The sequence below is a fragment of the Phoxinus phoxinus genome (assembly GCF_949152265.1).
Source record: "Phoxinus phoxinus genome assembly, chromosome: 12".
NCBI lineage: Eukaryota > Metazoa > Chordata > Actinopteri > Cypriniformes > Leuciscidae > Phoxinus > Phoxinus phoxinus.
In genome coordinates, this window is record NC_136887.1 from 27184201 (window position 1) to 27198446 (window position 14246).

General features: G+C 37.1%; 1 protein-coding gene across 2 annotated transcripts in view; it reads right to left on the reverse strand.

The window, feature by feature from the left end:
- Positions 1 to 14246, reverse strand: part of fstl5 (follistatin-like 5) — a 113441-nt gene that overhangs the window by 80837 nt on the left and 18358 nt on the right. The window contains exon 3 of one of the 2 annotated variants that reach the window (XM_079629855.1): positions 11701 to 11731. In XM_079629855.1, the coding sequence (XP_079485981.1) occupies positions 11701 to 11731 (31 nt within the window). Of the gene's footprint in view, positions 1 to 11700; positions 11735 to 14246 lie in introns of both variants that reach the window. The other variant, XM_079629854.1, reaches the window with a different exon arrangement.

Here is a 14246-nt window from a genome sequence, read left to right on the forward strand (position 1 = left end):
GAGAAGTTATGAACAATCTCACGATTGTTTTGTCATGCCATACAGTAGCTTTGTATTTGTGCTTTTGACAATGCTGGCAGAAAATATGTATGACTGGAATAAAACATAGCCTGAACTCGCACGCTTCCACTAATTATCAATTACAGAGACGTGAGCTCCACTCCTCCTGCAGCTGACAATTTCATAAAGATTAAGAATGGAAAATGCACAGTCACATTTTAGATCTCAGTTCCCCATTTTGAGTAAGGGAACTTAATAAATGAAGTCTGTAAAAGCCATTAATAAAAACTCAGGATTCTATAAAAAAAAATGAAAGAAGGACTATTGTTTGTTTTAAAACTTAAAAATACACACACACACACACACACACACACACACACACACACACACACACACACACACACACACACACACACACACACACACACACACACACACACACACACACACACACACACACACACACACACACACACACACACACACACACACACACACACACACACACACACACCTTCCTAAACATAAATGTTTGCTGGAAAAGGGTGGCATATTCTGCAAAATATAGTCATTCCTGTAATTCCAACAAAACTTTAGAGGGTATACAAAAATATTGATTAAAAACGTGACGTTTCGGCCATTGTCAAGGGCTTCATCAGATATCAAGAATAACAATATCACATTCTGCTTTGTCTGATGAAGGCCTTGACACTGGCCGAAACGTCACACGTTTTCTTCAAGAGTCTCGTTTGGATTTCTTCAAGAGTGAGTGTTGCATCTTTCTCCAATTTAAACAAAACTCCACAGCAAAATTCCAACGCAAAACTCTATAGCAAAATTCACAACAATCGTCTTCAATACATCACTGAAAACCAAGTAAATAGCTTTCAGGCACACTGTCCTTTAGAGAGTTAGAGACCTTTTAGATGTGTGTAATTAAATGATGACTTCTTTCATCAAGTACCACATAATGACGACCTTCTCCCAGCAGGTTGTTGTAGTAAAAAGAGAAAATTGGCTTTTGCCAGCAGGGTGGACAGAAGCCAAGATAGTGTCTGATTGGTATGCACACAGTGCCTCGTCGTGACCACGGTGACATCAAAGACAAATGACTAATTCAGTCGCAACGATTTGTTATTGATGAGTCAGCTTTTCAAAGAGAAAAGAGAGAGTCTGAGAGCGAGAGAAGGAACGCTTGATTCTGATGAAGGGTTTGGGTGAAGGTGTGGTGTCCGGCTTTCATCTGCCCACCATCAAACATGGACTTTTCATCCCAGTAAAAGCCATCGCGAGAATCCTAAACAGAGTGCCATATAAAAATGGAAAAATGATCAATGTCTGCACTGAAGTAACAGTACACACGAAGTAGTAATCAAAAAAGTGAGCCAACAAAAAGTTGACAGCAGCAGAAACAGAAGACAAATTCCGATGACCTGAAGAGGTCAAAGCAATGCAACGGTCTTCACCGGGGAACGATTCCTCTACCTGACACCGACAGCAAAGCCATGACGGAGCAATAACTGAGCTCCGTGAACCCAGTGTCAGCCCTTAGGTGCTGATTATAGCAGTTCCATGACATGCATGATAACTAATAAGAGCACAGCACAGGGCTTCAGAGTCATATCTATTCATACAGATGTACACCCAAAGACTGCCAGACAAAATAAAGGACGAGCGCATCAGTTACTCTGTATTTGTGAATATTTTCTATTAGCTGTGCGAAAAGAGCAACACAGTGGAGAAGAGTCGTGAATGCTTGTCATATCTTAGCTATTGTAATTGATATCCGTCTGCACAAAGCCATTTGTGATGATAAATTGAGCACTGTCTGGTTTCAGAAAAAAAAAATCCCATTCTTTTTCTCCATAGAGAAACTGATTTTTAACCATTCTGTATAACCATTTCAAGGCAGACCTACCATGAGCTCAGAGGTTATTAATCAATGCTACTATTCTCTGTGTGTGTGTGTGTGTGTGTGTGGTCCTGGTAAACCCTATGTAGTGTACCCTACATCCAAATGTCCCCACAAAGATATTAATACCAACAATTTTTGACCTTGTGGGGACCCCATGAGGAAAAAATTATATATCATACAAAAATATGTTTTTTGAAAATGTAAAAGATGTAGAAAGTTCTCTATGGAGAAAATGAATGGTAAAAAATACCTCTGGAATCAGACTGATAAAAAGATAGCAAGAATCACTTTCTACACACAATGCTACACAACTTGGAGTTAGATGCACACAACGTGTCTGCAGTGAGGCAATGTTTTCCTAATGCATTACCAGGGCTGCTACAAGATTGACTAAATCGAATCTTTGAAGAAAAATGATATAAGAGTTCAAATATAAGAGCCTTGAGTCTGTTAGTAATAAGTACAATAAATATCCCTGACTATACAGTATACTGTTACCAGAGCTGTGATTTACCTTTGTTCTTCGGAAATAAAATTGCACTGTTTTATTCACATGCTCAAACAATAATGAATTTGGATATAGCCACTGGCCACTTTTTATTACTTTTACTTTTGTTTAAATCTGCAGTCGGCAAGTCTGGCAGATTGAGGGGACTTAGCCAAAACTTTGAATGTTTACAACTCTCGTGCCCCTCCCCCACTACCACCGAGCACCCTCCCATTAAGTTTGCGAGCTCGTCCCATTGAGTTTTACTCTCCGCCATCACGCTTCGTACAATCCAACACACCTGTGAACTTCAGGCGTGTGCATGTGATATTGAAACGTGCGCGAGGGGGGATCTGTGGCGTGTGCACGAACTGTGATTGACAGTCAGATCTCACACAGCCCTGCGCTGATTGGACCAGAAGAACCGGGAGCGGTGGATTTTTGCATAACAAATAACAGGCTCTAGGTGGAGGTAGAAGTGCAGATTTTTTTCTAAAACCGGCTGATTTATGTTGTTCTGTCGGAGCAAAGTGCCGGTTTCAGTGAATATGTTTAAAAAAACCTTGCCGACTTCAGCTTTAAATATATATTTAAAAAAAAAACATAGCCTGAAAACATCCAACACATTAAGATTAATGATGTTAGTCATAAAAAAAACCTCACTTTAGTTACTCTCAGTGAATTTGGCATGAAAGTGTTTTCAAAGTCTGCGTAAAGGCTTTCAACTCAACACTGACACCGCATCGCTTGAATGAGCGGTGACACGCCAAACTTTCAGAGCCTTTGTTTAAACACATGGGCTTTTGTCTCTTTCCTCTTAACACTGCGTCATCGTTTCATTCTCTTGTCACCACCAAAGGTGCGAGTCCCAGACCATCTGATGTTTTCCAGCACAGAAGCCGGTCCTTAGGGACTCTGGGTAATGTAGTAAACAACACTCGGCAGCTTTCAGCTCGGCTCGCTGCAGCCCTTTAAGAAGCCTCTGTGGACTCTGCTCCTCCAAAACAGAGGAAACATCCAGATAAACAGCCTTCAAACAACTCTTCAAACTCCTCATGAAAGACGACACAGAAACACGCTGCGCTCACCTGCCTGCCATTACTCCTCCATCTGCTCTCTCTTTACCAACTACTCTGCGATTCCTTTAAACAAACCAAATCTCTCCCGGAGTCGTTGCCGGAGTGCAGACTGAGATATCACAAAACGATGGGTTCTCATCACTCTGGGGGTTGTATTAACAAGCACCTGGCTGAGAGGAGCCGTATTTATAGACCGCTTCGCTATGGAAAAGGTGGAAAAACACTAAGTTTGATGTGCTCCTGGTTTTCATTCATTAAACATGCTTCTGTACAATCACTATGCACAACGATTCACGTCTCAGCTCTGGCTAAATTAAAGTGAGACGGTGCAGCATCTCAGGCGTAATGATCTGCGATCTGCTTCCTCCGAGGCGCGTCACTTTGAATCAGTTGTGGCATTATTTCTCATTTATTATTATATTTTCCTTTATTACCTGACACTGATCAGCTCTAATAAATCTGTCGAAAGGATCGAGAGCAGCCACGGAAGACAATAACAAACTGCAACGAGATGCCTTAGGACGACAAAAAACACAGGAATGCATGTTACGCATGCACTGTACTGTAATCCGCATATTTGAATTATTAATACACACAAATATCACTCTATGATGAAGCGCTTCAAACTAAGTTTGACCCTTAAACTCTGACCCTTACATTTCAGTTCACAAGTACTATTTATAGCAATTTTTGCTACAATTTGATATCTCAAGGAGATGTAAAGATGTTCTCTCATACATCGTAATGCTGGTATATTCCAGTGATTGAACAGAGAGCTTTTCATATAGAAATGAAGAATTCAATAATGTTTCCTCATAGAGGCCTTTAATCACATTTACCCAATGCAAGCAACATACTGTGCCTCAAAGAGAATAAACTTCTCAAAGGGAACAAATGCTGAATTTTCATTTATGTTTCATCCTTTTAGTTCTGAGATTAAGCCAAACTCAAAGCCAATAATGCGAATGTTTCTGTGAATTTGAATTGCAGGAATGTTCTCCTTATATATAATGAGAGATTGTATATTCAACACACCTTTATATTTTTTACATTAAAAAATACATTATCATTATAAATATACTTATATATTATATAATGCATTTATAAATGTATATAAATGAATGCACAATATATAACCAAATATATAGCTTAGTTTCATTCAATTGTCTTTATTAACTGGAGATGATGCTTTAAGTTCTGAAGGTTACAGAAAGCTTACATAGTAAGTACACTGTATAAGACTTCAAATGATCAAGGACTATTTGATTCCCTCTTTAAGGTTGAAGACCACTATTTATTCTACTACTACTATCTTCCTTATTAATGTTTAGAACATCAATGGGGAAAAAACGACCATTAGATGGCAACATTGTTTATCTTCAATCAGTCTCAAAAGATCTTCTATGAAAAAACAACAACAACAATGCAGACCCAATGACTGTTTGAATGCAAATTTAGTCCAATCGACTTTTGCCTGAACTTTAATAAATTACAAACTGACTAAAAGTGTGTAAAGGCATCCTACAGCTAATGACTAGCCAGGTGCTGTTATAGACTGGTTCATAAAGCAGTAGATATAGTGTTCAATAGAAAGCAACACTGTGGCAAAGTCAATGGTTAGAAGATCAATTTAACCTCAGGAGGTGGAATCTGTAAAGTGTTAAGATCTGTACGAGTGGAGTTAACCCCATTAAAATGCAGCAGTCATTAAGTCCCAGTGAGTTACACTATTTATGAGGCACCACCATGCTTCAGTAATTGTACACCCCGCAGAAACCTCACCCTGCTAATTCATACAGCATTAAACCATTTCTGTGCCATTGAGCAATTCCACCGACTATCACTGTATGCATCATCTCTACAAGAGTTTCAAGAGTTTCTTGTAGAACAACAAGGGGGTCTGTGGAAAAGAAAATCTGTGTAAAAATGTAAAACAAATAAATAATAATAATACACATTTAATTAAAATAAACCAATTGTAAGAGAAGGCAGTCGGAGATGTGGATCTAACTGCAGTGGTTTTAATGTAAGAAATAAAAGTCAAAGCAAAACTAAACGAAGACTAGGGACAAGACAAGCGGAAGAAAACAACACCATTACAAGCTTAACAAGATAACGAGGTAACACGACACACCTGGAGGAGACAATGAAAGGGAAATTAAAATTAAAAACTACAAAAGGTATATTGTCACATAACACGGATCCATGACACAAAAATGGCAGACAGTGCAGGAAACAGGAAGTATGACAAAAGTCCAAGACATACAACATAACTAATAACAATATTTAAATAAATAAATATAACATTATGTAGGCCAAATGCAGATAAAAATGTAATAATACAATATACATTTTTCACAATATAAAAAGAGTCTTTAAACGTGAACATATTAAGATGCCTTTGAAAATTTAGGATAGGGTTCCCTCACACGAGGATGATATTTGGCGGGTTGTTGTATCTAAAAGATTGCAAACCCCTGTTGTTGAGCAGTGTTTCATCTGCCCTAACCTAGACGGATTTATCATGATGAGATTAAAATATATATATTTTTTAATGTTTCCATTAACATACGCCGTAAGACAGAAAGACTTCTAAATCTACTCCTAAATCTACTGAGTCTCTCAGAAGCTCTCCCATAGTGCACTGAAACATAATGCTGAAAAGCACTGATAAACACATTTCATCTAATTAAAAATGAACTATTTAACCTAATATTTAGGATGTTGTGCCACTTTTTTTTTTTTTTTTTAATAACATGCCCACATCAAATTCCATTGAAATCAATAGTTTTTTTGTGCATTTTATGTGCTATTTGTATAGCACACTGAGTTGCTGCCAATGCAGAACGTTCCAAATTAGTCACTTATGAGGTTCCATTTCAGTTAGAATGCCGCCTTCGAAGACAGCTGCCAATGTAGGCAACGGACAGCTCAATAGGTTTTCGAAAAGAGTTCAAGTGGCTTCTTAAACAACTTCCAAAAACAGCCACTTAACTGGAAAAAGTGGTAAAAACAAAGTGAGTAAAGGAGTGACAGAGTGATAGGGATAGAAAGAGCAGCAGACATCCGTTACTATGGAAAACAGTTTAGATTTCTGCACTTTCAGCCAACACACAGCAAACCATTCTCAGCCTTATGTCTAAATGAGCAAATATCACTGTCTTGTTTATTCTTATAGTCTACCATTCATTTAGTTGTCTATTTTTATAATATGCCACCACCAGTGCAGTTTACTTTACTGAGTTGGCAAGATTCAGTCCAGGCCAGATGCTCCAGAACTGCAACAATAGAAATACTGAGATACATTTTTTGGCGCTAACTAAACTCCCCATTTGAAGGATATATATAAATATATATATATATTTTTTAAATCCAATTTGTCTGAAATAGTCTTTTTTGTACTTTGTGAAGGGATTACTTGGTGCTTTTAGCTGAATACTAAATACTAAAAAGCATTAAAAGGATAGTTTTGTCATAATTTACTAAATGTATTGTTTCAAATCTGTTTGAGTTTCTTTGTTCTGTTGAACACAAAAGAAGATATTTTGAAGAATGTTGGTAACCAGACAGTTGAGGGTAGCCATTGACTTCCATTGTAGAAGTAAAAATATGGAAGTCCATGGCTACCGTCAACTTTTTGGTACCAACATTCTTCAAAATATCTTCTTTTGTGTTCAACAGAACAAAGAAACTCATACAGGTTTGTAAAAACTTGAGGGTGAGTAAATCATGACAGAGTTTGAATTTTTGGGAGAACTATCCCTTTAAATAATTTATAGCATTATTTGTAGATGAGCTATAAGAACCGCTAAAGTGGGGCTTTTAAAAACACTCTCAGCAAGAGGTGTCTGGTTTTTCTGGCGATGTCGCTGAGACAACATCTGTTAAGAGCCACAACAGAAGCGTTCATCTCCCATATGAGTCTTTTTAGATTCATTACCTTCCATGTGCAAATCCCTTTGTTGAAATTAGACACCCTCATGCTTCATTGGCTTTTTCCGCTAATGAATATTCATGAAATTCAATATTAACTTTTCCTACTGAGTTGAACACTTATTCTGGAATTAAATTAAAGGTCTTAATGGTCAAAGACCAATTTGAGAAATAATAGTGCTCAGACTTTTATCACACTGGCCGCTGTGGCCTGTTCTTATAGGAATATTCCAGGTTTAAGATTAATCTGTGATATTATGTTGATTAGCTCACAAAATAATTTAGATTAATCTTTTTAAAAAAAGAAGTAGAAGCAAAAATCGAGATTACAGTCAGGCACTTACAATGGAAGTATACAATGGGGGGGGGGGGGGGGTTATACATTTATAAAAACTTGCACAGTAACTTTTCTGTTAAGATGTGTGCATTATTTGAACTGTAAAACTGTTTAAATCATCATTTATTCAGTTAGTTTAGGGCTATTGTAATGGCAATAAAGTTGTAAAAAAACATTGGTATGCAATGTTTTCACAATTCAAATTAAATGGGTATTTTAACGTTTACAGATTGGCCCCCATTGATTTCCATTGGAAGACTTCATTGCAACCCAGATTGAGAGCCAACCAGAAATTGTTCTTTGTGGAAATCAAATGCTGTTGATTGAGCTTAACTTGTACTGAACCCGGAATATTCCTTCAAGCATCCAATTACGAAATATCATCTTCCTCTACTCTTTAGGCATGCAAAATAATACAGCATTTAGCAAAAATCACATCAAGTGATCGTACATGAACAAGTACACATGGGATGTTCAGTAGCTGATGAACGGTGGGAAGTTGCTCATAAGAGATTCAGTCAAGTAAAACTACTGCAGCTTGACAGTAAGTCGAGCACCATTCTCACCAGACACAATGTAATGTTCCTTTTCAAAAAGTGAAAAGGAATCCCGAAGAAGCTAAAGAGATTTCAGGATTAACATACAATTTAGCGCTAAAGCCTTTAGCATTTCAAAATGTTTCATCGACTGCAGGCCAATGAGGTGTCCCTGCGTGCACATTATTATTTAATCGTATCGTAATGACAAAGTTGAGACAATATATTGAAAGCTAGGATCAGGGGACCAGGCCTGCTTTTGTGCTATGCGCATGCTAAGAGCTCTATGGGCACACCCTGCCATGTCGTATTTGGAAAAAAGTATAAAAAGAAAAAGAAAAAAAAAGAAAGCTTTTGTCTTTGAAAGCTTTTATGTGAGAGGTAAAGAACTTGCCTGCATGCTATGAGAGGTGGGCTTGAGAAATAGTGTCGAGTGACTGGTGGTCCAAATACACTACCTCCAATTTTCATACTATTAAAAAAAGCTATTCTTCAACCCAAAAATATGTAATTTCACCCTCAGTAGTAAGATATTTTGAGTTCAGCTGGATATGCCAACCACTTCATTTAAGATTCCAATTACAGGACATTTTGCTATGCGCTCGTGCAGGCTTTCTTAGTTTTTCTCTTTTCCAAATTCTGACAGCCAATTTCAGTTGGCTTCATATTATTTCCAGCTTTATTTTATATTCTGCACTCTGAATTCACAAAGCAGGCAACATTTGCCATGTCACAAATTAAGCCGAAAGCGGTTTGTCTTGACTGTACTGAATGCATTCACCACTAAAGCTTAATGTACTTCAAAAGGTGAAATAATTATTCAATAGATGAGCTTCATCAAAAGAAATAAATCAACTTCATCAAAAGACTTTCACACAGTCACAGGAGGAATCTTCCAAAACCTCCATTAAGTTAATACACCTAAGTCAGAATTTAATCCACTTAAACATGGAGTAATTAGCCTGAATAATTAAAATGATTAATAAATAATTGAAACGGCCCCTTAAAAATCATTTTCTGACAGAATCTTAAATGGAGAGGAGAACAAGCCGTCCGAGCGTTTCCACATTGGTTTTCTTGGGTAATATATAAAAGAAAAACCTATTTCACGCATTTGTTAGGATTATGAAAATCCGTTTTTGTTTGGCTAATGAAGATTTTCGAATGTGTCCAAAATATATGCACTATATTACATTCAAAGAGCATTCTTGTTCGCAACCCATTTCACTTCAGTTATGTGAAAAATAGGGGCGGGGCTTGATTTTATCCATTTAAAACTGATTGGATGGATTGAATGTGAGTTTACTAAAACAATGACTAATAATTAGCTATTAGGCTGTTGGCCAACATTATCCAATAGGTTGTGTGGTGATCAAATCAAAACACAAGTTATTTTAGACGAAGAGTAACTTTTCAAATTTATGAAGAACATTTTAATAACAAGCAGAGATTATCCATTCACAATAAGGAACATGAATGAAAAATTTAAATAAAAAAATTAGGGTCAATGTTAATTTCACATCGAGTAGCCCATGTTTACATGCACATTATTAACCTGATTATGCTTAATAAGCCAAAATGCACGTGGTCATGTAAACGCATTAACCTGCTTTTCTCTTTATTGGAGTATGGTCATAAATGGCTTAAGCATAAACCGATCAACAAAGCGAGATTTTTGCCCCATGTCCCGATTTCTCCTAGTATTTAAACGCATTGTTCAAATGCCGTGTTCTTTCGGCTTATTGAACTGCGCTTGTTTGATATGTGAGAGAAAAGCATCCTTACACAGATTTAAAGGGTAAGTTCACACAAAAAATGGCTTTTATTGACACAAACATTCCTCAGTGGACATAAACAGATGCTCAAACGAATCAGCTTGACACGAAAGAACAAACCTGGTTCTTGTGGAAGCTCATACGTGCTGCGTAACACGCGAGATCAAACATTATTAGTTATCCCACATCAAGCAAGCATGCTTGAGCTTCCGTTTCCCACAACTGATGAGTGCTCGTATGTCAATAAAAGCCTAAATGAAATGTTAATTTGGACTAAACCGCTCAATTCATATGGATTCGTTTTAATGAACTTTTTGACGCTTCAAAGTTGTAGTTGCGTAATCTGTCAATGGAGGGACTGAAATTGCTCAGATTTCATTAAAAATATCTTCATTTGTGTTCTGAAGATGAACGAAAGCCTTACGAGTTTGGAACAACATGAGGGTGAGTAAATTATGACAGAATTGTGAACCCTTTAAGCGCATCCAGAGTATTTCAAGGAAATATATTGCAAACTCCGACTCTTTCTTGACCCAAGCAATTATAAAAATGAGTTCTCATCTCATGCAGCTGAAGTAGAAGTGGTTCAATCATAATTCTGGATGAGTAACAGCATGAGAGGACAATATATGAGTCTGGAAGTTTTCCACTGGAATACTCTTCAGTTTTTAATGATTTATTTAACACCACAACTGACATAACATATAGAATAGTCAGATTCAATAATGCTTACAATCACAACCGCAAAATAACCTGATTTATTAAAAAGTCTTGTAAACAGATTAGTTGCATTGCTGGGTTATTGGTTAGCATGTAACCAGGACAACAAGTTATTTTTATAAGCTGATTTTTGGGAGTTATCAGCATATCAGTGTTCATGTAAATAAGCTTACATACTTTAAAAAAGCAGAGAAGACAAAACAGAGAGCATCCTTTTGATTGAACAGCTGTAGATAAGTAAGATCCTCTCTTTTATCACAATGCCAACTCAGCTTTGACCTTCTGCAGTAATACAGTCTGCTTCTCTATTAAAGTCTGATTATATTACCTGTAGCCAAAGGAGCTGCTAACACAAGCACCTTTGAGCTGACCTGAGATAAAATTTATGGTGGGACTTCACCTCACACAGAGTCTGAGGAGTGAGATGGATTTTTCACATCTCAGCGCTCTCTGTTGGTTCTTGGCATCATCTGACTAACTCTTGTGCCATCCTAATTACAGATGACTGCTGGGCAATAGCCAACGCGTGATTTACACCTTAAAACCACAGACAGTTTGCTAGCATGATAATTAATGTGGCTATATGCTGCCTGCTTGAGTACCCAATACTGCTCCACACAAAATAAACATGCATTCAGTCCAAATACTGGCATCATGCAGCTTTCTTTAAGGGATACATGAATTAATCCATACTCTCTAGTTTAAAATGCTTACGAATTATCAATGCTAACACATTCTCAATTCCCAATACAGATAACAAAGCACAAAATTATAACCATATTCACTTCAAAGTACTTATAAAATACTGGTAGCTTTTTGTCCTTTTTTAAAAATATTCTATATATAGAATATATTTTAAATATATTAAATATGTCTAAAAAGGGTGGGAAGAGAGAGGGAAGTGGAGATTGTACATACCTTTAATCCGTAAACTCTCTGAGATCCCATCCTGCTGGAACAAGAGCAGAGAGAAAAACAATACTTACAATACATTCACAGTATAGAATGTCATTAGAGTTCTGATCACAGACATCCACACATGTTTTACACACCCCACATACATCTGATTCCTGTTATACTTCTACATAATATTGCATTATTAACTTAACAATGTGACTTTATTTAACCGACTGCTGCTACTTTCTTTCTTTAAAAGTATGTTATACATAATTCCTATGGCATATTTCCATAGAAAGCCTAAATATTCTTTTAAAATGTTGGTGCCTGAATTATTTGTCAGTATGAGTTAAATGACTCATTTATTCAGACCAGCCAGGGTACAGCAGTCTCTCAACGAGTCTATTTCTAAAGGTTAAAGAATGCCGTATTCCACCGTTAGAGACAAATGGGAAATGCTAATGTAAGCTATCATTTTGCTTCTAAGGAAGACATACAACAGTGTCATAAAATGAAAAACAAAAGAAAAGGGGTAACATAATTCTAAACCAGAAGCTTTAGCCGACCCAAAATGAAAACTTGGTCATCATTTACTCATTTTACATAATGATCAAGTATTTTATACTGCCATTAACATTGTCTACACCGGACGCGACGCGCTGCAACAGCTAAAGGTTGTCTACACTGGACGCGACAAAGCGCCCGTTGCAGAGCATTTATCCTTCGTGTCAGTACGTCATACACAGAATGAGGCATCAGTTTACTGTCGAAGATTGCCGCTTGGGTCGCGCCGCATCCAGTGTAGACAGAATCACTGTTTATATTAAGTTTTATTGTTTTTGTGTGAATGATAAATACTGAACTATTTCTAATTATAACTATGAATTAATTCAATTAATTGACTAAATAAACTTTTGTTGTATGGTCGAGCATTAAAATCAGTGATCAGTTAATATATCAGTAATTGGTCTTGATATAAATAGATCAACGAGATGATTTGGGTATCTAGAGGGATTATTCATTTAAGATGGATAATTGGTGAGGATTTTTTAATTTCAAATGATTACCACGAGGAAGCAAATTACAAGCTTTCTCTCTGTTTTCCAAGCACTTTGGAGCCATTTGTCCAAAATGAAACCAATGTTGCTAGCCCCTCCCCTTCCTGTGCCAGTGACAAAGACGGTTTCACAACAGCACAACAGCACCAGTTACACACTTATAATGGTGTAATTGAATGGTTCCTGTGTCAAAACACTTCTCTCCAGAATTTTCTCTTTTACTTACCATTTTATTTCCTTTTTTCACCATCTGACCTTGCAGTTCTTATTTAAAGTAAAGTACAGGCATACAGTGGTCATTTTTTGATTAAATATATTGAGGAAGAAGTATAATTGCCCTGAACTGTTATTCATTTCATGTTCACTTAAAGTTACATTCCTGCAATAGTCGAGAGAGCATTTAGCTCACGGTAACATCTCATTCATTCCACTGTGACTCTCTGAAGACTTTTGAGGCTTGGTGAATAGATTAACTTCCTGGAATCAATTGTACATCAATTACGCAACTGAACTACAGAAATGAAATCACAGCTATAATAAGATCCTACAAGACCCCGCCCTACTTGCTTTATCTTACATGTGCTCCATCTGTCACTCAGACATCTAGTTTTTTGATTGGTCTAAATGTGGGGTGGGGCCAAATTTGGGCCATAATCTGAGTGGAGGTAGAGGAAGGATGGGGCTACTGTGAATTAAACCTTTGGCTTTGACAGGAGATTGGCTTTTGCAGAGTAGGACAAAGCTTCATACTATAAGCTGAATTACTCATGATGATTGAAGCAGGCCGAGTTGAGGGAAAGCTAATGGGGTCACTGCTTATCTCTGTGCCCGTGCCAGAAAAACAGGCTCAACCCTGCAGCCCTCGTCCAACACACCTCCCCCCCATTTGAAACGCTACGTCAGTTGCCTTACCCTAGCCAGACATCTTTACGATTTCATATTACTGGAAAACTCCATAATAACCCCACTCATAGGACACGATATGACCCCTTGATATAAGATTCATATATAACACATCTAAGCATAATTATAATTACTAATATTGTTTCTGGTTTGTGCCATCAAACACATTCTTATCTGAGGCTGGAGTTTGTTTGTTTGTTTTGCACTTAATGGATTTTCCACACACTGTGGTCTGATAAGGAAGTTATTGTAAGAAAAATGGTAACTACGTGTTCCCAAAGTTCCCACATTTCAACTATGTATGCATTCTGATATATATGAGAGCATTAGCAATTTATAGTGAAAGAGAAGAGCAAAGGGTATCTTCATTCATAATATCCAGCTTTATTAATTGAACGTCATAAGAGGGTTGTGAGCATTAGCAAACATCACTGATACTTGAGTGGAGTGGGATATTCAAGGTTACCTTCAGATAATTAATGACAGTGTCATTAGGTTAAATGTGCACTTCAAACACATTTATTACTACTACAGTAGTAATAATCTTCCACTTTTGTTAGTGGGTCACATTTAAGAGATGTGGTTCATGTTTAATGTCAATTGCTG